This window comes from Mugil cephalus, chromosome 10 (assembly GCF_022458985.1).
Source record: "Mugil cephalus isolate CIBA_MC_2020 chromosome 10, CIBA_Mcephalus_1.1, whole genome shotgun sequence".
NCBI lineage: Eukaryota > Metazoa > Chordata > Actinopteri > Mugiliformes > Mugilidae > Mugil > Mugil cephalus.
Genome location: NC_061779.1, coordinates 4071222 through 4093360, shown reverse-complemented (window position 1 = coordinate 4093360; position 22139 = coordinate 4071222). Strand labels below are relative to the sequence as shown.

Sequence of the window (22139 nt, the reverse complement as noted above, 5' to 3'; positions counted from 1 at the left end):
GCGTTTGCCATAAAGTTGTATCGTGATTTAATATTTTTAAAGCAATACATCTTCATCAGAACTGGTGGAAATGTTTTTTTTTTTTTAAACAAATGAGTTGCAATAGATAACCATGGAATTGGAATTCTGATTTTTCTTCTCTCAGAATTCAGATTTTTTTCTCAGAATTCTGACTTAAATCTCAAAAATCTGACTTTTTTTCTCAGAATTGTGATTTTTTTTGCTCCGAATTCTGATTTTTTTGCTCAGAATTCTGACTTTTATCTCAAAATTCTGAGAAAAGTCAGAATTCTGACTTTATTCTCAGAACTAAAAAACAACAACAATTTATTAACTACAACTATTGGTTCATGCAAGAGCATTTCCCCATCGTTCCCACCTGCAGCGTCCATCTGCAGCAAATAGCAGTACAGTGCAGGCTGAGTGAACAGTAAAAGAATGTACTTTCATAGGACACGTCACAGAGATAGTAGAGCAATACACAGTTTTATTGCACAAATAAACAGTCCAAGATAAAATACTCTGGGAATCATAGCGATTTAATTTCCTGCAATGTAACTCAGCCCTAGCGTTTAATGGTACACACAATTACACACTTTTTGTTCAAGCAACTATGAAAACGGGAGAGGGGCACTGAACTCCCTCTCAACCGCAGATCCTGAAGACAACAAAATAAAAGGAGAACTGCAGCGAGGCTGTGCTCTGAACTCCTGGGAACAAGCTGCCTCAGAATAAGCAAAAGCTTCTCCAAGCAAACAACTGCCCAAAAATAGTCCCTCTCTTTATCTCTCTCTTCGCAAACAGGCTTGTTTGTAGCATTGAAATGATTATTACAGCACAAGGAAGATTATATGAGACTTGTAGTAATGCTGTGTTTAAATAGTTTCCAGTAAACCCAAAATTAGTTTACTGCTAACAATCTAAGAGCTTCCACCTGGCCACGCCAACGCCCACACACACAATTAGGCCTCGCTGCCGATCAAGTGATGCATGATTCAAAGATACTACGGTCGTAATGTGCACACAAACACTAACAAAACTCATACAAACAGCCATTAAACTTTGTTTACGGCTGGAAAAATTGCTGCCTTTGTGTGTTTAATAGACATCTTGAAAGCTGGGATTTTTTTTTTTTTTTCTGTTTAAAGATAATTAAAGGGCCGTACTCCCTCCAAGGACGACTTCTATAATTGTGGACTCCATTCTGAGGATGGAGGGGAGGGGACATGCGTGGTCACTTTGTCATTATTAGCCCTTTCAGCGGTTGTGATGATGAATTAAGTACGAAGCTGGCGTCCCTCCACTAACTATGCTCCTTTTTCTTTTAACTGACCTCTTTTCTTCCTGCTTTTCAGATTTTTTTTTTTTTTTAGCTTCTCCGCTGGCCTTGCTTGGACTTACTAGTTATCTCTTTGGTCATCTGGTCTTAGCCCTAATGCGACAGGATTGAAGCTGCAGCGCATATTAGAGCGCTCACTGTAAGCTCGCACAGCAGCTGATGTAGCATAGCACTTCCATGCATCGTGTAGCTGTTAGCTAGCGACATACAGTATCAGCCCCGACCCATCTTTTGGGGTTTTTGCCCCTTTTATTTTCCTGAAAGGCCCCATCTGGCCACTTCAGTGCCGTAGGTATGGCTGGTCGAGACAGGTAATGAAGAACGTCCGCTAGGCTATTAGGGGCAAGGCTCTCCGCTAATCACATAAGCCATGAAGGCCAGATGTCACTCCTTGGATTACCAATTCCTGTGCCTGGACTTTACGCTAAAAATAATTTGAACGATGGGTTGCGTCACAGAGCAGCGTCAACTGAGATCCTGACGGGATAATCACAGACACAGACTGATGGACACAAAGATGGATGGATGTACACAGAGCCAGCCTGCTCCTCTTATGGAAAATTCCATCCTGCGCTACATATCTGCCAGCATGATTATGGATAGCTCTGGGTTTTACAAGGCCAGATTGAGGCGAGCTGCTCTTTGCATTTGTATAACATGCATTCCCCCCTCAACCCTGATCTCAGTCACTCATTGACTTTCTGTCAGTTTTAACTCCGTGGTCAAAGAGTTCATTTAACATTGCCTACACAGTGCAATGAACCGAAGGCCAACACGTGTTCCCCTAAAGTGGGGGGATTGCTCGGAAAAGTAGAAAAGTTTTTAGAAATGTCCAGGAAACTCTTGTGACTTGGTCTCATTAGGAAATTTCACACAGTTTGTCTGTGAAAAACAACAAAAAAACAAAACAAAAGTGAGCAAACGGCAGAACAGTTTGAGGCCTTGTGCAAAACACAGATAAGTAAATGAAATGTACCACAAGCAAGAGGTCAAATGGCTGGAATGTTATCTCATGACAACATACACAGGCAACAATGTGACCAATTATACTTCACTGGGAAAGTGAGTCCTCATGAATCAGTCTTCGTCCCAGCTGAAGTTCAAACATATTTACGATCGAGAATCTGAACAAACAAAGCCCCTATACAGTTGCGAGAAACGACATGGACGCGAAAGACCTTCTCTCGACAATATCCTCTTGAAGTTTATTTGAATTTCTGAACTCTTTGCCAAGCGCAAAAACTGTAAAGGTCCATTGTTGCACATTTACAACACTGGAATGCCTTCAGTAGCCAAGGCTTTCCATTTAACATACCTAAAAGAACACTGTGTGTCCCACACACTGCAATTAAGCATACCAGACAGGCATTTCCACTGTTTAGAGGCAGCATGTTGAAATGGTAATAGTCAATGTTTTCAGAGAGATTACTTCTCTGTCAGGGGTTTGTTAATCTTCTTTTTGGGAGGATCAGGTCCATTCTGCATGCCATGTGAGGGTGAGAGGTGGACTGAAAGGGAGGGAAGAAGAATAGAGTGTGGAGGGCCGGGCCATGAGTGGCCCTCGCATTCTCGCCTGTGACCTGCTTCTGTTTGCCGTCTTTTATTAAACCCGTCATTTATAGTCTGCTGACAACATGACAGAGTATTGATGAGGACGCCTTTTAGACGCCGCCAAAGCTGCCAAGAAGCCCTTTGTAGCTACAAACAGTCTTTTAATATAAAAACCTGCTTACCATTCAGCCCATGCCTGTCCTCCGAGTCCTGTGCTTTACACGGATCGTAACGGCAAAAATGATTTAAGAAATGGGCAAATATTTATCAATCACTGGAGCAACTGTTCCACGCTCAGGCTGAGCCAAAGGGCCTGAGAGGAGAGACAATAACTGGCCATCACCAAGGAGACAATCCAGAGACAGCACTCGGGTCTGTCTGGTCAATGTCCCTTGGCCTGGACGTACCGTGAAATATATATATATATACGGGCTACTTCCTGAGGTCTAACGTCCACGGACACCAACGGAGATGCTCTAGTGACCCCTGTCTCTTTACTGGACATCCCAGTGTCTGCGCTGTTACTGGAGGGCGTTAGGGAGGCGAGCCAAATTGCTGCCTAATGAAATGACTTCTGACTGTCTAGACAAAGCATTACCTCAACCTCCACTGTGTGTGTGCGTGTGTGTGTGTGTGTGCGTGTTGCGTGCCACACCTCCACTCTTCCTCTAAACACTTGACACAAACCAATATAAGACGCAGTGAAGCAAATTGGCAGACAAAAGAATCCCCACGATGGATTCTCAGAGTTTCTGTGACGAAGTAATTATTCCTAAAGATATTCCTCCCTTTAGAGATATTCCCAAATTGGTGTCCAGCACCTGTCATTCAGTATCGCCTCATGTTCTCAACTTATGTACCCAGGTTTTCTTTTAAATTCGTCACATTTATCTATATTCACTACAGGCCAAACGTTGTCAAGTTTCTGTTCACAATGCTTTTAGTTTTTTGGGATGTATTTACTGCATGATCAGACTTTGCTTTTATAATTTTATTGCACCACTTCCCTCAATTTACCTTTAGGTGTACATTAATGTTAGCAGGCCATTGCTGAATAAATGTCAGCAAAAGAAAAGACGAAGGGTTTTAGTTTTATGGTCGAGAAGATTCGCAAGAGTCACCAAAACAAATCACAGTTTGCATTATTCAGTTTCTGGCTTTTGAGAATCTGCATACAAATATCTCTCGTATATGCTTCGTATATACTAAAACTAAAAACACCTGATAATTAGAGTAAAAATGTCTTTACATAATAATCATGTTTATTATTTTGTTGCAAAGTAAAAATGAAACTATGATCTTTTATGTACAAATTTGATCCTGCTTCCAAACTTTTGGCCTGTAGTGTACACACACACACACACACACACACACACACACACACATATATATATTTGAATCACGTTACAGTAAAAAAGGCATCATGGCCGACAGAGCCACCGGAGGAAAACCTGTTGTAGGGGCAGTGACAGAGACCGCGGGGATAAATGCAACAGTGAACACACCACTGAAGAGGAACATTTTGTTCACACAGAGAAGCTTAGCCTCGTGTTCCTGCCTCCTGTCTCAGCTCTGTCCTCTGCGGGGGAGCTGGAGCTCGACACTACATGGCCACTATTGACCATCCTGTCTGCTTTTTTTTTTTTTTTTTTTTTTTTTTCTTTATTCTCTCATCTTTGCTTATTTATAGAATAATGCATCAGACTTGAAGATGCAGGCTTGTGGGGAGGAGGCGCTGTCCTGGAGGCTGCTGCCGCTCCATCAGGCTTAATGTTCATCCCGACCGCAGTATCAGGCCGGTGGGAATGGCCTGGCCGGGTTCCCCTGCGCGCTCTTAACAAACCAACAAAAGAGAGGACAAATATCCACGGAGCATATGGCCAGACTAAAAGGCAAACATGGATGCCGTTTCGCAGATATGCGCGGGACTTCTCGGCTCTTGAATCAACAACGCGGCTACTGTAAATGTGACACTCCCTCATCTCTCCCCTTTTCCTGGAAGCAAACAGCCAAAGATACAGCGTGTTGTGTTAGCTGTGAGATAACATGTTCGCCCGGCACTTGTTAAAATGCATATGCATAGATACAAGAACACACACACATGCAGGCACACACAAACAAGCTGCTGAGCGCTCATGTGATACATATATAAAAAAAAAAAAAAAAAAAAAAAATCACACCTGAAACAGATGTGAAACGAAACTCTGAATACGTTAATACCTTCCTAAGGTCTACCTAAGCTGCGATACTTGTTTTTTGTTTTTGTACAGTGAAAGTTTCAGTGCTAACATTGCAGTTGCAAAGGTGAAAACGTCGGTACCCTGGGACAACTGGCGATAAGGACGCCGCCGCTCTTCACATTGTAAAACGTGGTCATAAAACGCCGGGCGTGAGGGAAAACATTTGCCTTGTTTATACTGCCAGGTCAGCCTAACCGGGGAGGAGCGGGGGATGAAGAGGAGGAAGAGGTGGCTCTGGATGTCTTATTAATCAAATAAGGAGTGGAGTGAGTGGACAAAGCACTGAACTTCCTCCCTAATGCACAAAAGAAAGGCAGAAACAGAGAGCGCCACTGAATGTGGAACTAAAATGAATAAACTGTTTGTTCCGCGGAGGAGTCTCACGTGCGGCAGCATAAGAGCGAGGAGGAAGGAGCTGAACCCGTGCCCGACCATAAACCAACGGCACCTGTTAACTCAAGGCTCGCCTACGCCACCGCCGAGATCCTCCCCATACATCACGCTGCGCTGCTTTGACTACAGTTGCAAACAGAGCGCAGGGCGACGCGGCTGATAAGCAGCTGCTCTCCGCAGCGCTTATCATTTACACACAGTACGAAACAACCCCAACTACAGCACACTTCCTCTTATGACCCCGGGATTCGCAACGACAGCCGGACACGGCGATGAGACCGACGCGCGAGAGAAACAGAGAAAAACGCTGCACAGCGGTAAACTGATCGGGGCCCGAGTCAGAGCCGTGCGGATTTCTGCGGCACGCCTCTCGCAGTCGCGCTGTTTGTCTGCAGGCGGCGTGATGGTTTGAGCGTGGATGTGAACGAAGGCCCTGTTTGCACCTCGTCCTGAGGTTTTCAATGGATGGCACTTCAGGACAAAAGCAGCTAGTTCGCAAACACAGACTCGAAACGAGACGACGCCGGGGTTCAACGGGAAGTGGCGCGCATGCCCGTACGCACAAACACAAGGAGCCGGGTTCCCGTTCAATACCTACCAACATTTCAGTCATTATTCAAACTGTTTGCGCTCACAAAAGGCCCCGGGTAGTGGAGCGAGGTTTGGGATTGAAGCTTTCATACATGGAGACCTTCATTTTCTTTCTAAAGGCCCAGGTCCCACACATGTAATTATATTTCTCAAACAGAAATGATCAAAGAACAGAAAAAGGGAAGGGATTTTTTTATTTTTTTCATATTTTTGTTTTTAATAAATAATAAAAAAGGTCCACTGCAGTTTTTACCGTGTGTGAGCTGCCTTGTTTTTATTATTGTGATTATGAAGCCTCGCCAGAGCCGTATCAGACATGATATGATTGTCTCTTTAATGACTAAAAGTCATTTTACTGTGTTTTTTCACAGCCTATTTGCAGCCTGCACACTGAACCAATTGATTTCAACTGTGCAAACACCAGAAGAGTGGAAGAAAGAGGGGAAAATACGTCAAATGGGAAAGACAGTGTTTCAAGAGGACGGCATCATCTCCCCCACCCTGCCACCCTGCCCTGTCCCATGGAACAGACTACTAAGCGCTCGTTTTGGGTGTGTTTTCAAACTCAAGGGTCAAAGTCTGCTGCTGCATTAATATCCAACAGAGACAGCTGGAATAACGCCCGCCCTGCTCCACGCGCTCAGCTCCGCCAAGGATGCACACGACAACACACACACACGCACACACATACACGCAACACAAATGTGCTCATGCACGTGTATTCAGGCATGCACCTACGGAACATCTATGCATTTATGAGGCTCCACGTGTGCGTTCAACTTTATCTGCAGCTCTGTACGAACAGGCAGTACAAAAAACAACCAACTCCCCAAAAAACACATACGCGAGCCCAGAGAGATAAATTTGACGCCCCGCCCGTGCAAAATTAAAAAAAAAAATTTAAAAAATCGAGCGATGAACCCCAACAACAGGAACCAGTTTAACCTGACCAGGCACGCTTAGACCATTCATGCACGCTTCCTGGAGCTGCGTTGTGTCTACGTTTAAAAAAAAAAAAAAAAAAAAAAAAAGGGAAGACATTAGGAAATATGTTTTGTGGTATCTTATTGTTTTTTTTTTCTCTTGCGTTCAATAAAACGCTGCAGCTGTTACTTTCAGTTGTGACGCATGAATTCCACTTTTCATTGGCTCTAAGGCGACAGATAGAAGAGGAGAACTTCTGCCCATCTTACACATCTTAGCTCTCTTCATGGCCCCCCCACCATAAGGATACCACCACACTTAAACACAAGCTGGGGACATGTGATATTTCAAGGGACTGTGTGAATCTGGGGTCACACTGAGGCCATAAAAATCTACTAATATAAGCTACGAGCCTTTTTTCCCTTCCTCCGATATGCCTCAACACGTATATGTCTGACTTCATCCTGCAGGTGACTCATTTATATGCACGCTTAATAAATGATTTTAATCCCTTCTTTCCTTCTGCCGCTCCTCTTATTCTGCCTTTTTCTTTGACAAGCAGCAGACAATGTATTCAAACACTTAAATGATTACAGCGCGCGCGCACACACACACACACAGACACTGCAAACACACGCTCTCATACCAATTTAGCAAGGCATATGTGTCCTTAATCCAACTGACAGTGGTGTCATAAACCTGGCTGTTAAATCCTTCTGGCCGCGGAGCCGAGGTAATAAATACGGCCGGCCAACTCAGCCCTCCGCGACTGATTCAGCGTGAAAATCGTGGCTTTAGCTGATCATATTTACAGTGTCCTCGGAGTCGTAAATAGCAGCCAAAACCAGGCGGGAAACGGCCATTCCGACCAATCAGTTTAACCAACGCACAGCGAGGGAGAAGCGGCCGCGCGCGGGCTCGAAGCGGCTGGAATAAACGGGAAATATCTCGCTCGAGAGAATGAGAGTTGCCTTTTCGCAATTATCCACATTACGAGACGCTTTAAGTTCGGCACATCAGACGAAGCAAGCATGCACGCACAGTGAGAATTTGCCAGTTGAGGAACGATCCTGTGATCTGAGATGTTTCTAAACTCGTAGCCTTGTGGAAGCTGAGGAGGATTTTTAAACAGATGGAAAATAGGAGCTGTGGGAAGTTGGTGAATAATGAATTATTACGCTTACTGTGAATAAAGACAGAAAGGCTGGTAGTCTGTTGGCCTGGCTCAGGTTGCTTTGAAATGTTTAATGGAACTGAGAGGGATTCCCTGATGTCTTTAAGTTGAACTGACGCGGTCTAGCCTGGACCAGGTCTGGAGCAGGTCCTCGTAGCTAAAAGGTCGAACTTCTGGCCCTTTTTCTGGACCACGTTCTCTGAAAGAGTCTTGGTGGAAACAGGTTTGTGTGTGTGTGGAAGCAGCTGCTGGGTTCAGTCAGGAGACACTCATCCACTCATCCACTGATCCCAGATGTAGGAAGGAGACGGGTTAAATGGGTGAGATCTACGACCCCCAACAACACTGGGGGCAAACACCACCTCCTCCCAATTCCCTCCCTGAGACACACCCCCCACCCCCACCCCACCTCAGCTCATTCAAAGTAATCATGACCCACACCCACCCTCCCAACTCCAAGCCTCCTTTGCAGCCGTGACCTCTGGACCTCCTCCCTCCTTCCTATTTTGTTTCCTTCCCTCCACTCCCTTCCTTCCTTATCCTCTTTATCCCTTCTTCTCACCCCCATCCCTGGGTCCACCTCTCCTCTTTCCTCCTTCCCCCCTCCTCCCCCCTCCTCCTCTTCCTGTATCCATGCCTCCACCTCCAATCTCTGCTCCTTTCAGCCTCCTCTTGCCTCCTCCTCCTCCATTGTTTCCTTCCCATCTTTCCTCCTTCCTTCCTTCATTCCTTCTTTCACTCCCTTCTCCCTCCCTCCCTCCCTCCCTCTGTCCTTCCTTCCTTCTTTCCTCTCTTCTCCTCTTCCTTCCTCTTCCTTCCTCTCCTTCCTTCCTAGTTTTCCTTCACCTCCCTTCTTCTCCTTCCTCTCTCCTCCTTTCTTCATTCCACTCTCTCCCTTCCTTTCGTTCCCTCTTTCCTTCCTTGCTTCCTCCCTTCCCTCCTTCTTCCCTTCTCTCCTTCCTTCGTTCCCTCTTTCTCCTTCCCCTCCTCATCCTTCCTTCAGTTTCCTTCTTCCTTTCCATCCTTCCGTCCTTCCTTCCTCACACCTCCCTTCCTTTACGCCCCCCCCTCTTGTTCCTCCCCCCGCTTTCACGCTCTCCCTCCTCCTCTCCCTCTCCTTGCCATTTCTCCCTCTTCGTCTTCTCCTCTCAGTCCTTGACGTTAGGCCTCTTTCCAAAAGGCTGCCAGCCGCACTCTGGCCTGGCCACTGTTCTCAGGCTGCGTGGGCCCGTTCAAGGCTTGAAGGTGAGGAGGTGAGGAGTGGATCTAAAAGGTGTCTGCTTTTCATACTGCAACACACTCGGAGCCCAGTAATATAAACAAGAGCCGTGATTCCCGAACGCAGCTTAGTCATGTTTACCATAAATCCGCGTTCACACTCCTTAATAATGAGCCACGTGTGAATGAGGAGCACACGGGCAGCGTTTCCATAAATAAACATTACTATTGTTTCTGTTTTATGAGCGCGGGCTTGGACTATAAGTCCACTAAAATAAAATGAGACGGCTGAAAAGGAAATCTGCTCATCTTTCCGAATAAAATAATATGAGCCACGAGGGTAAAACTTTTCTTCAAACCGATATTAGAAAGATATTACGGGCTCAAACTGCCATTAAATAACCATAATCATTCACTCATTTTGCAACTGAATATCAGTTAAAGCCTTCACAGATGCAGCAGCAGTGTAGCCAGGCACAGATATTACTTAAGAGTTGGGACATTCAGCTTTTTCGTGTGTCAGGGCTGGAGTGTTATTAGAGGAGCCACTGGAATGTCTAATTGAACCAATGACTTTTCAACATCCATCTCTGTTTCTCTCTGTTTCTGCATTACCCCCTAAAAGCTCATAAAAGCTTGGTTTCCTGATTTCAGCAGTAACGAATAAATCCTCTTTTTTTTTTTTTTTTTTTTTGCACAGATACCATTTGAACTCATTTCATTACTCTAAAAACTCTTTTGGAATCGCAGCGATGACTTTGGTCGTGGTTCATCATTTCCCGCTTCTTCTTCTTCTTTTGATGTGCGGCTTGTTAGTTTACCGTCATAAAAAATTGACCAGAGAGAGAAGAGAAAGAAGCGCGACCGTTTCCGTCTGTGACATTTCATTCCCGTTTCTGGCCAACATGGTTAATGAGCGACGCGCAGCAGCACGTAGGGGAAAAAAGAAAAACAAAGATTTTAACGATTAAATAGGAAGATGAGACGCGGACGACGGAGAAGAGAAGGAGAATGTGGCTGGCGCTGCTCATTTCCATGCCTGTTGACTCTTTTGACTACCCGGCTCCTTCTCTATTGCCGTCTCCTTTCTCTGTTCCGTGGCTTTTGCCTCCTGGCTCCGGACTGAAATGGGCTTGAGCGCTCGTCTGAGCTTTGAAGTCCTTTGGTTATCAGCCAAGCGTAGCGTTGTACCTGCAGCCATCTGTGAAGGGGCCGCCAGCAGCCGCCCATCGCTCCACTTCCCTTCCATGACTGAGAGGGGGCCAGAGCCAGGAGTGGTGATGAGGCTGGCAGCCGGCACTTAGTCCACGTTGGCTGGGCACACACGCGGTACAGTCCACCTTAAAAAGTGGCCTAATCTCAACATGTAACCCAAACCTTCCACGCTCATTTTAATATCTGTCTGTAAACACTCCCCGCTCTCCCTCCTCCATCCTCGCACATCATGCCTCTTCCCTCTCGGAAGAATGCGGAGGTTATGAAAGGGCTGATTAAAAACCGCAAAGCATTTTTCACTCCCCGCCTCATGCGAGATGAAGAGACGGTTAGGATCTTTTGTTTTAAATGAAGTGCCGCGGTTGTTGCCCTCGCAGCTGCAGCATCACCTTGCGTCGTCTGTTGTCTTTGCGTTCGGCCGCTCCAACTTTTTCCCGTCGCATCACGTGCCGGTGATAAACACGGTCAGAGTGCAATGTCAAACGGGCTGGCTAGTGGGGAGTGGGGTTTGGGGAGTGGGGGACATTACCACAAACAATAGGATTAAGACCTGGGACAATGTGCAGCAAAAACAAGCCTGGTTTGGTTCGGTGGGGAGGGGGGGTTAGAGATGGGACGAAGCAATAAGATAAAGCTGGAGGGGGGATGTGGGGGAGACTGAGCCCTGCAGAGTGGGGGTTATGATTAGAAAGAACAAAAAAGCTACAGTAGCCAGACCTCTTCTCAGACCATCCTCCAATTACACACACACACACACACACACACACACACACACACACACACACATGTAGGGGCTTCCAATCTGGCCATCAGGCTGTTGCTGAAGTGTCACATGGGCACCATGTGTGCTGGCCAATGGCCTCTCGGCTTATCAACAAACAGAGCGGGATGGAAGGACAGATAAGAGATAGACGTGGGGGTGGGGCGGCGAAATGCAGGGTGGGAACTGGACTGAACGATGAGAGGTCGCGTAGAGTGAGCGTACAATGTGCGGCGCACGAGCATAAACATTATGCAACATTATTCACACGTATAAAAGATGATTTTATTTTATATCTGCAGCACATAAAGTGGCCTTCCTGCTCTGGGAATCCTTCTGTAATTAGCGCCCAAGTTCACAAAAGGCTTTATTCACTCGGCGCCGCGTTGAGAAGTAGTAAAACGTGAACCTTTGTTTGAACCGTGGCTCTCGGAGCTGATCAAAGCAATGGATGTGTCAGAAAGCACGGAGGCTCCCATTTCAACTCACACAGATATAGCTGGTTGCTACACAACTTGGTGCAAGAACTGGTTATTTAATACAGCGGCCGCTATTTTTATCCTACATGCGTGATAGTGAAATATTCATAATTGGCAACGCAAATCGAAACCCATTATCGAGCGAGGCTCTCGAGTGCGGACGTCCCGTTTCTGCAGCTTTAAATCCGCTGCAACTAACGCAACTTAAGGATGCCAGTTACACCAGTTTCCTCCCTAACAGGGGCTGTAATCGTCACACTCCCAGTCAGAGCCAGGGGCATCTGTTCCAAACAAGCTGACACCACACACACACAAAAAAACCAGAGCCTTCGCACATGCATGACAACCAGCACGGAAATGCCTTGTGTAAGCAGTCGGCCGGGTTGAGTCTCCATCCCGACCAATCTGCACCCTTTCCCCTTAGATAAAAAAAAAAGAAAAGCGAACTCATGTCAGCAACTGATGTGGGCTCTGTGCACAAGGACCTCAGAGCTGGGCTTTCAGAGCTGTCTCTGAGAGAGCTCTGAAGCATATGGCAGAAAAAAAAAAAACAAAACAAGAGGCCGAGAGAAAATGCAAAGTCCCCGTGCATCTCAATTAAATTTCCTCCGTGCGCAGAGAACTAGCCGGAGGAGTGACGCACGAGAGGGCCGCGAGCAAAATTTCTAAAAAGAATACATGAAAATCTGAAGCTGCTGAAATAGCCACGAGTCTTCTGCTCATACTGAAGTCTGAAGGCTCCTGCGTCGACCAGTCTCCACCAACCTGTCATCTCGGTTCTGCCTCACCCACCTCCCACCGGTTTCTAGAACTCTCTGATCGCACCTGTGAACTATTTCAGCGCGCCGCGGCGCTCACGTATTCCCCCGTCGTCACATAAAACTCACATTCTCCCTCCATCCGAAGCCTCAGCTACTTCTACTAAATGCTTCAACAAATCAATAGCACAAAGAATCCCCGAACACTGGATTTCACTTTCTTTTTCAGATGAGAAGCTTTGAATAATGCAAAAGCGATACTTGTAAAGACAGCTTATCCATTTTCATAACCCTTTCGCGAGCAAAAACCCTCTTCTAAACAAGTCACGGGGCAATGAATCAAGTCAGGGGGGGAAAAAAAGATCAAAATGGCCACTGAGTCAAAATAAACAGCGACGACAATTTTGCAAAGCGGGGACTGTTCTTTCTTGCAGGCTGTTTAACTCATCTCTCACCAACTGGAGTTAACCCCCCCCTCCCGTCCCCCCCACAGTGGACAGTAAAGAGCTAAACACGCCACCCTGCTTGTCATAACAATCAGGAAGAGAGACCATCAGTTCCCCCGACTCCACCACCACGGGGTGTGGCCCTGCCATGGCCCCCACCAAAAGGCGCCCAGGGTTCTTCCTGCAATTCTAATCAAAGTTTAAAAAGCTGCAACCTTGGAGTCTAAGTCTGGGACGTGGTCTGTGAGGAAGATATCAATCAAGCAGCCCCAAACAAGCGTGAGGGGAAGAGGGACCGAGGGAGGGAGGGACCGAGGGAGGGAGGGAGACGGTGGGGGGGAGTGGGGGGCTGTTTCTGAGAAAGTCTCCCTCCCTCCTTCCATCCTTCTCCCTTTTCCACTGTCCACAGAGTCCGCTAAGGCGAGGGCAGGGTGCATTCTCCGTACCCGGAAACCACGGGGTAATTCGAAGTCACATTAACACACACACACACACACATGTTTGCTTGGATGGATAAAACATTAATCTGCCTGTGATGCCGCACCGCCGGCCGTCGCCGCCGCCGTGATCATCAGCATCGGCTTCTGACCCACGCTCTGGCCGTTTTTTTTCCAGGCGGGAATGAATCAATCCACTGTGGAACAGCACTGCTCGACCTGTGAGATCAGAAAAAATGAAGTTCCCATCCTGCCCGGTGCCCAGTTCTGCAGCTGTCTAATCCTCTCGCAGCCCCGTCCAATAAACATGGGACACCCGCTTGCGCAGGGACTCGCAGACAGATAGAGACATATGCACATGCATGCATGAGCAACCCCCCTCCCCTCGTCCATATCTGGCCAAGCAAGGGGATCGGGCGGGGAAGAAGTCAGGGTTGCAGCGTCTGAATATTAGCTTTTCCACAGCTTGGTGGGGGTGCGGGAGGGGGGGTGGGAGGGGGGCTGCTGAACCTGCTCTGGTCATCAGACATCCATCAAGGTGTCAGTGTGGGTTATGAGACCAGGTTCCCAGGGTGATCGCACCACTACACTTCCAGTCAGCAGGTCTGCCTGATGGCCTCCCGTCTGGGCCGAGAAGGACTGAAGGCAAACAAAACAAAACAAGCAAACCCCACAGGAGAACAGCAACCGCTATCATTACAACCCCTTCCCCATATGAAACGCTACTGAATGACTGCGAATGTAACATCTGAAGCAAACACAAACCCGTTCCCCTCAACAAGCACAACTTTAAACAGACAAAGGAAGTAGTTAATCATATAGATTTAAGTTATTAGTTGCCCTGTAGCCAGGGGTGAGTAATTACCATAATAGCCAATCCCATTCTATGTGGAGGGCCCCCTAGACCTATTTTCCACCGGAGACTTTGGTCATTTCCATGACTGCTCTACATAACAGCCCTCTCCAACACTGAGGAGGACAGGCAAGGTAATTAATTCCCCCTGCTGCCTCTTTCTCTTCCCTTCTCCTCCTCTCCGTGGCAAAGGAAAAAAGCCAGGGAATGTAATTTACACTAATTACCTTTTGCATAGGAGTCTCATTTCAGCTTTCCTTTTCATGTTGAAGCGCCAGGTTCTCGGGCTACGCCTCGAAGCTTCAACACCCCTAATGAAAAATCACTATAATCTTCCTATAGGGACATGACAGCACTTACTGTTACCAGCAACCGCATTGTACATCATGACGGCATGCTTCATTTAACAGCCCACCCTATCTCCTAAATATAAAGTTGCTTGCCACTTTAAAAATGTGTTTTAAGTGTTACTTTTCATTAGACACTTTCCAACAGGAAAGAAAGCAGGGGTTCCCTTTAATACCAGCAGAGGGACTATAGAGTAGACAAGCAGATACTAAACAGGAGGCTGCCCCAAAATAAATATGGGAATCATCAAGGGTCATTATTTGCTTGTGCTGCCATTCACTTTGTATTTGCACCTGATCACGCGTCACATGCGTTTAACCCACGAAGGCTGTCAGAGGCCGGGGAGTCGGAGCAGCATCTCTGCAGGGCTACAGCACTTCTGAACCGATACGTAAACTACATCTGAACGAAACGCGAATCAAAACAGTAAAATCGCACGCAGCCGCTCGTCACGAGAGCCCGTGTTTGTTTCCGAACGCACTTCAGGATGATATTTTCCCCCCGTGGCTGCAGTTCACGGACCCCGATCGTGCACGGATTCTGACGGGCCGTTCGCGAATGCTTTTTTTTTTAATTTTATTTAATGTATAACCCACCTTGCAGCGACATTGCAAAGAAGAACAACAATGCGCGTTGTGTGAACTGCCCTCCCTCTGCAATACAAAAAAAAAAAAAAAAACTGTATGACAGCAAATAATTTAGAGGAGCATGAGGGGTAGCGTTCTCTCAATTGGATTAGTCACAGGCACAATGCTGCAGCCATAGCGAAATACCCTGTATTTAAGCTTGCCTTTCCGGAAGACAAACACATACATGAACCAATGCACCAAGCCACTGAGACACATTAAGTCAATATAGTTGTTGTTGTTCTTTTTTTTGTATTTAATTTACGTGGAATAACTAGAGATGGGGGAATGAATAGACCCGGACAGATCGGTCTCCCGATCGGTCTTCTTCTATTCCTTCTCATTCTTTGATCAGAGATATAGTCTATTTTCAACCAGGAACAAACAGGAGGACAGAAGCCAACATTTCCAGGTGTCGGGGCATATAGTGCGTAAGACACAGGCTTGTGTGTGACCTTATTAAAGGAGGTTTTGTAGCCGTATCGAGCGCTATTTTAACGGACACGGCTCCGGCTGGCACCACATCTGACTGAGCAATATTCTTTAACTGTGGCCAAAAGCGTTAAAGCGCAAAAACCCCACTGGGGATGTGACAGCCTGCTTGTCGTACGCGTTCAGAAAATATCAGGATAATACGCGTTGTGTTTGGTTTTTGGCAGAAGGAAAAGGGGATGCGACGCATCTATCTCCCCCTCCGTGCGAACCGCAATACAATTGTATCACAACAGTAGGTACAGGAGGAGAAGAAAAACCACACAAATTCACACCTTACCTTCGTATACAGGGGCCATCGGTGCAAGGATTTCTGTTATTCATGGCAGAAAATAAAGCGAGATTTCTGTTCAAAACTCAATAAAAATCTGCCATCTTGAAACACTGATGAGAGGGTCGCCGCGGTCTCCTGCATTACTGGCCCAGTTCATTAGTGCGAAAAATGCTCATAATTCATATCCAGGCGTGTTTTATTTTTCCTCCTTCCTCCAAAAACGCAGGGTCCGACACGAGGAAGAGGGGCCAGAGGAGAGGCCGTGCGCCCACGGTGCGTTCTTTTTTTTTCCGGGCTCGGATGATGAGCCACGATGACAGATTTACTTCAGCTATTGTGCGACATGTCTGTGGAGTGAGGAGTCTCTGCAAAAGTTGCAGTGGTCAGAGCGCAGCGAGTTTGGTGTACAGTGAGGGAGTCGATGGACGATCGCGTCGATGGGAGGCTGCGAGGAAACGCAGCACTCCTACTCCGACACCAGCACTGCAATAACATTAATACTAATAATAACAATAACAAGGGGGGAAAACATCATCTTACGCAATAAAAACATTCAAAAAGATTTAGAGTCTTTAAAATGTAAATAAGGGAAATTATAGTATTAGAGAATGGCATATGATTCATATATTCTTGTAACTCTCAAACACACAGGTGGATATGTGTGCTTTATAAAATAAATTTAAAAATCAAAACATTTTAACAACACAATAGTAGAGCAATAAATGCTTCAGTAAAATTCAGTAAAATTGCACGAAGGATGTACGGAACTTGAAGTGATGGTAGTATAACTAACAAACAGGAAACAATGCACTAGAAATAATCATTTAGTGTAATTGCAATATTTTTTTATCCATTTAAAAAAAATCTGGACTAAATTAAAATGTGTTTCAAGTCTGTACTTGCATATATATCAAACAGTTGTTGACATGAGTGGCTCGCCGTGCAAAGTGCATCCGGGTGGAATGACTCCGCGCTCGTTTGCTCACGCCTAGCGTGGAGCCGAAGCGCTCCCCGCTGAAGCCCTACGGTATGACGACATGAGATTTGCACAGAATGAACTGGAATCGGATTACACCGGCTCACACAAATGTGAGTAATCTGTCATTCGCCAGCGATCGCGCACTCACAGCAACACGCGCACCGGCCTCCAAATTAAACGCGTCGGTTTAGACACGAGGGCGGCTTGTTTGCGGGGGGGAGTGAGCAGAGTTGAGCCATTTCACTATTTCCATTAAATATAAGCAACGGAGTGGTTTGATCCAGGGAAGCACAAAGTAGCAAAAGTATATTATAAACGTAGTTTATAACTGCATTTGACCATTAACCGACTCACCGTGAAAAACCAATCAGTGATGAGCTGCCTTCAGCAAATGCTGAGCTTAAGCCATGCAGCTTTGCAATGCAATTAGTTATTCAGTTGAAGTATGTCACACAGCCTGCAGCACACACGCATCACATACAGCTGACCAGTGCATGTCTGATTAAGTGATGATGTAGCTGCAGGAGAGGTATAAAATGAGGTCTTGGGGAGCCCACGGCCAATACTTGAGTAGCATTGAAACACAAAGTAATGCTTCTATTCCATCAGCAGATTCATTGTTTATGCATTCAACTTATCTGTAAAAGGAGCGTTTCTGAAGGGATCTACTGTATTCTACGCTGAAGAAACCTCCACAGTAAAATCAGAATCTATACAATACTGAGACAATCCTGAAAATGTGGAATGAGATAATGAGAAAGTGTCGTTACCATACGTTCAGTTTATCAAATATTCATTGAAAAGAGAAAGACTGCAGTAGGCCTACGCTGCAAGCTGATGATGATCACAGTCACCCGTGCAACCAGCATCTTAACCTATCAAATGTCTTGTTTTGTTTTTAAGCAAATGCTGTCACATGTTTAGTCGTATCTCTGCTAAAAGCACAAATGTACCAACAGGTTGCGCAGGCCCGCATGGAGGATTAGGGAGAACTGGGAAATGGTTATGTAATGCGTGTGGTAAAGGCACTTTACAACAGCTCTGCGAGGACAAAAGCCAAGTTTAAAAAACAAAATAGAGAAATGAGACAAATCAGTCTACGGTTTCCTGCAAATCTAATCAGAAAGGTGGGATTTGCTGTGAATGTCGATGAGCCTCCCCATAGGCCCTTCAGTTTAACAGGAAGTATGGCCAAATAGAGTTGCTGCACAAATCCTTTACCCTCCTCTCCTGTGCATGTGAAAAATAAATTAACATCTGACATAACTGGTTACCAGCAAAGATTTTTCCGGTGATGACACGACTATGCTTTTTAATCCATTTATTTAAACCACATATTTTGAGTGTTTAAAAAAAAAAAAAAACTCTCAAAGTATCCTCTGCAGGCATTCATTGTTCTGCAAAACTGTGTTAACCTTCGATTATGAAGCAGGATGTAGCCCTGCAAATGGTATTTCCCAACACTTTGGGAAATAAATGCTCAATCTGACCTTTCACTTTCCAGCACGTGTTTTATGTGAAACTGGCAACTTCTATAAAAATGGTTTTGGCTGTTTCTGTTATTTTCCCAAGCTGTATTTGGACAAAGAAGACGCCAAAATGCTGCCCGGCAGTTTTCGGTTAAATCCGGACAGGGGTGTAGGAGGCACTGCGCGTGTGACAGATGGACACATGATGAACAAAAACAATGACAGACAGATGGTCAGGGGCAGTTACCTTGGATTAATGCATGTTCCCTCCATTAGTTTCATTGTTTTGGACAATTTTGGACTAAAGCTACAAATCCCAGCGACGACACACGCGATATCACACATGTTGATGATTACCTACGCCACAATAATTTAGACAGATTAGTAACTACTAAGAGAATGGAGGCTGACCATCACATTCAATGGAATATTGAAGGTTTTTCTTTCATTAAAGTTACTGCAACTACAACGAGGCTCTACAGGGAACTAGTATAAGCGCAGTAGTTGAATAGATATTTAAAATTTTTGCGATCTTTCTCCTACTCGTATCCACTGTGTCCTGTCTTTGCCACCTGTCTGTATCATGCTTTGCTGAAAATGTCTCTTTTTACATGCATGTAGCGTTCAGCTCACTGAGAGATGATGCACAAGGTATGAAGTCTCCAACTTTTAACGTACTTCTGTTTATGCTAATTGAAAACTGCAAGACTGACTAAGAAATGAACACTAGCCTTTGTGCATTGTTTTCTGTGTCGGTTTTCTGTGTCGGTTTATTGTTCAAGGAGTTCTGTGAGGACAACATTAACGTAAAACGCCTTGAGCACCATCTAAGCATGGTGAAGACACAATTCAAACATGGTAGAGGGAGGCCTTAAGGCTCAGTTAAAGTATTGCGAGACGCAGACAGCGTAATCTATGCACATATTCTGGGCTGCCATTTACACTTCTGCCTCGTTTGTCTGGCTTGCTTTGTAAAAATGCCACCCAAACGTTAGTCGGTGCCAGTTGGGTTCATTTTTGTTTCTACTTCCTGCTTCACTTCCCACTCAGTTAACCTCACCACAGCGTGTTGTTACTGATGCAAAACAATCGATTCGAAAATTGTGGAGATGGAGGATCAGATGGAAATACTAAAGCGGAAGTATGCTACTATCAAGCGGTCCGTGGTTACATTTCTAGGGAGGTGCACGTCAGCAGGTAGGTACCAGATCTGCTCGGGGAGTATCCGGCGCTTCCGGATGATGTCACGTAGTCGTTAGGGATGTTTGCATTTTATAACTGGTTGGACAACAGGAAAAGGCGGGACAGAGGTTAGCAGTTTTAGCGGTTAGCGGTTGTTGGCGAACCAGAGCAACTTAGTGGTTTTGTTGAGGCCTTTTACTCTTTGGATAAACTGATAAAAGCTGTATTATTATTTCATATTTTTAAGGATAAAACTTATGAAATCTATTTGTGCCTACTATACGACTCAAATTATTATGTCATTTAATTACTTTATTTTTACGAATAATGTGCTGTTGTCGTATTTCTTGTCTTTTGTCTTACAAACATATTGTGAAAAATAAACTAAATTTGGGATATCTGACCACGAGCCGATGTCACAGCCTGAGCTGAATGGAACCGAACGTATAGTTGACTCGCCGAGCCAATGTGGTAGAGCCCGAGCAGATGTGGTACCTACAAACGGCATTGGGGTCTGTGCAGGGTGTGGGCTGTTGGCGAACCTACTGCGCCAAATTGACGTGGAAGTATAAACCACACATACCCCATCCTAGACAGAACACAGGTCCCCACACAGAAGCTAAGTAAGTGTCAGGATGCAGAATGTTACACAGAAGCATTTGTATGCTCCATGACTGCTAGTTAATGTTCAAGGTTTTCTTAAAATGTTTCCTTCTACCTCTAGGCCACAAACACATGACTCACCAATGCATATTCATACTATGCAGAAGTCCTTGGTTTGATTCTTGACCACCACACTCTCTGAAAGACACGCTCACGAAAAGCTTGGGTGACACAATGAGAGCATGAATGTGAAAGGAATCTTGATATGATAATGTAATCACAGGACTGGAGCAACACTTATTTGTCTTGTAGAGGAGGAGTAACTGTATGTAGATTTTCTCCGGGTCATCCTGTAACTGCTTTAAATTCTTTTCATTAAACTGCCCAGGTCATCTTCGTCCATTTTTTTCTGTGTCATATGATATTAGCAAATAACGACAATAAATTGTTATTATAAATGTAACACAGCAGATTAGATCAGATTAGTCACCGTAACTGTGAACTGTAAAAGATTTTGTTTACTCACCCGTGAGGTCGACTGTGGTGGACGCTGCCGTTTGTGTTGATGCAGGACGGAGCGCAAGCGCGTTAAGTCAGAGCACACGCATTTCACATATAGGCCATGCTACGAGTTTAACAGAACTTAACTGTGGTCTGAGTGCGGCTGTGTCAAGGGTACACAGAATGAGGTTGTTGTTGACGGCTTCAAACACACAATAAAAATAACTTAGATGCACAGCGTTGAACAGGGAAGAAATGAAATAGCAAAGGCGGTATGAATCCAATTTCACCTCTGTTATTACACAGCAGTTGCGTGTACATGTGCTTCACTCTTTTATTATCTTCTATTGCCCACTTCAGATGCGTATTATCCGCTGAGTTGCATACGGGGTCCTATATAAATAAATTACGCCATTTCTTAGCGTTTTCATCTATAGGCCCACTGAATTATTTTAAGTCTAGAAGCTCCATCATTTCTCCTCTTTTCCCTGTCCCCCCCCCCCGCGCCATTCTGCCTCTCCTGTCGCCAGTGGGAAATGTACTTAGTTGTTTCTGACCTCTGACCTTTTGTTTAGCACTGAAATAGCAGAGCTGTGCTGATTCAGACCCCAAACTGCAGCGCTCCAGTGCCCGGTCCCGCCGGTCTAATTATTACCTCCAAACGTATTAGAAGCAGGGTCGTATCTTGGTTCAGCGACATGCGTGACATCACCCACATTTGAATGGACATTTTCATGGGAAAATTGCTTTTACCCGACTAGTCTGTGATGTTTTTGTGAGATAGGGGGGAAAAAAAAAAAAACAAAAAAAACATGCGAGTGTACAAATAAGAGTGTAATGTTTTCCAGTTTGGCAAAGCAGCGACGATTAAAGAACGCGTGCTGCCGTTTGGGGACGGTTTAAAAGTAGAAGAGATGTGATGTCAGTTTAGCAGTTGCGAGTTTCCTTGAAAAATAAATAAATACGGAACACGAATAGATATGAATGATAGCTGTCGAACACAGAAGCCTTTTTTTTTTGGTTTCTTTTACAAAAGCCGCTCTGTGGTTTCTGTTGGTATGTGCGAGTGTGATGTTTTTCCTGCCTGTGCGAACGTGTGGTTTACCAGACATCTGAGCAGAGTAAACAGAATTTAGATCCGCATGACAATGATATTGGCATCAACTACCTTTTTTTTTTTTCCTTTTTTTTTTTTTGATTGAGCTACGGTATTTCTTTAACAGCAAACAAGCCGCATAAATTACAAGCCAAAGCTGTAAATGATTATCCCATATGCTTCACACGCAC

General features: G+C 45.3%; 1 protein-coding gene across 5 annotated transcripts in view; it reads right to left on the bottom strand.

Moving 5' to 3' along the window:
- The window catches only part of hipk2 (homeodomain interacting protein kinase 2), a 76469-nt gene extending 59957 nt beyond the window's left edge, over nucleotides 1–16512 (bottom strand). For 3 of the 5 annotated variants that reach the window (XR_007113592.1, XM_047597216.1, XM_047597217.1), the window contains exon 1: nucleotides 16125–16510. Coding sequence is in view for 4 of the 5 variants with exons in the window: in XM_047597216.1 (XP_047453172.1) it covers nucleotides 16125–16143 (19 nt within the window). In the remaining variant the exon portion in view is untranslated. Of the gene's footprint in view, nucleotides 1–16124 lie in introns of all 5 variants that reach the window. The other 2 variants (XM_047597218.1, XM_047597219.1) reach the window with 2 other exon arrangements.
- Nucleotides 16513–22139: the final 5627 nt, after the last annotated feature.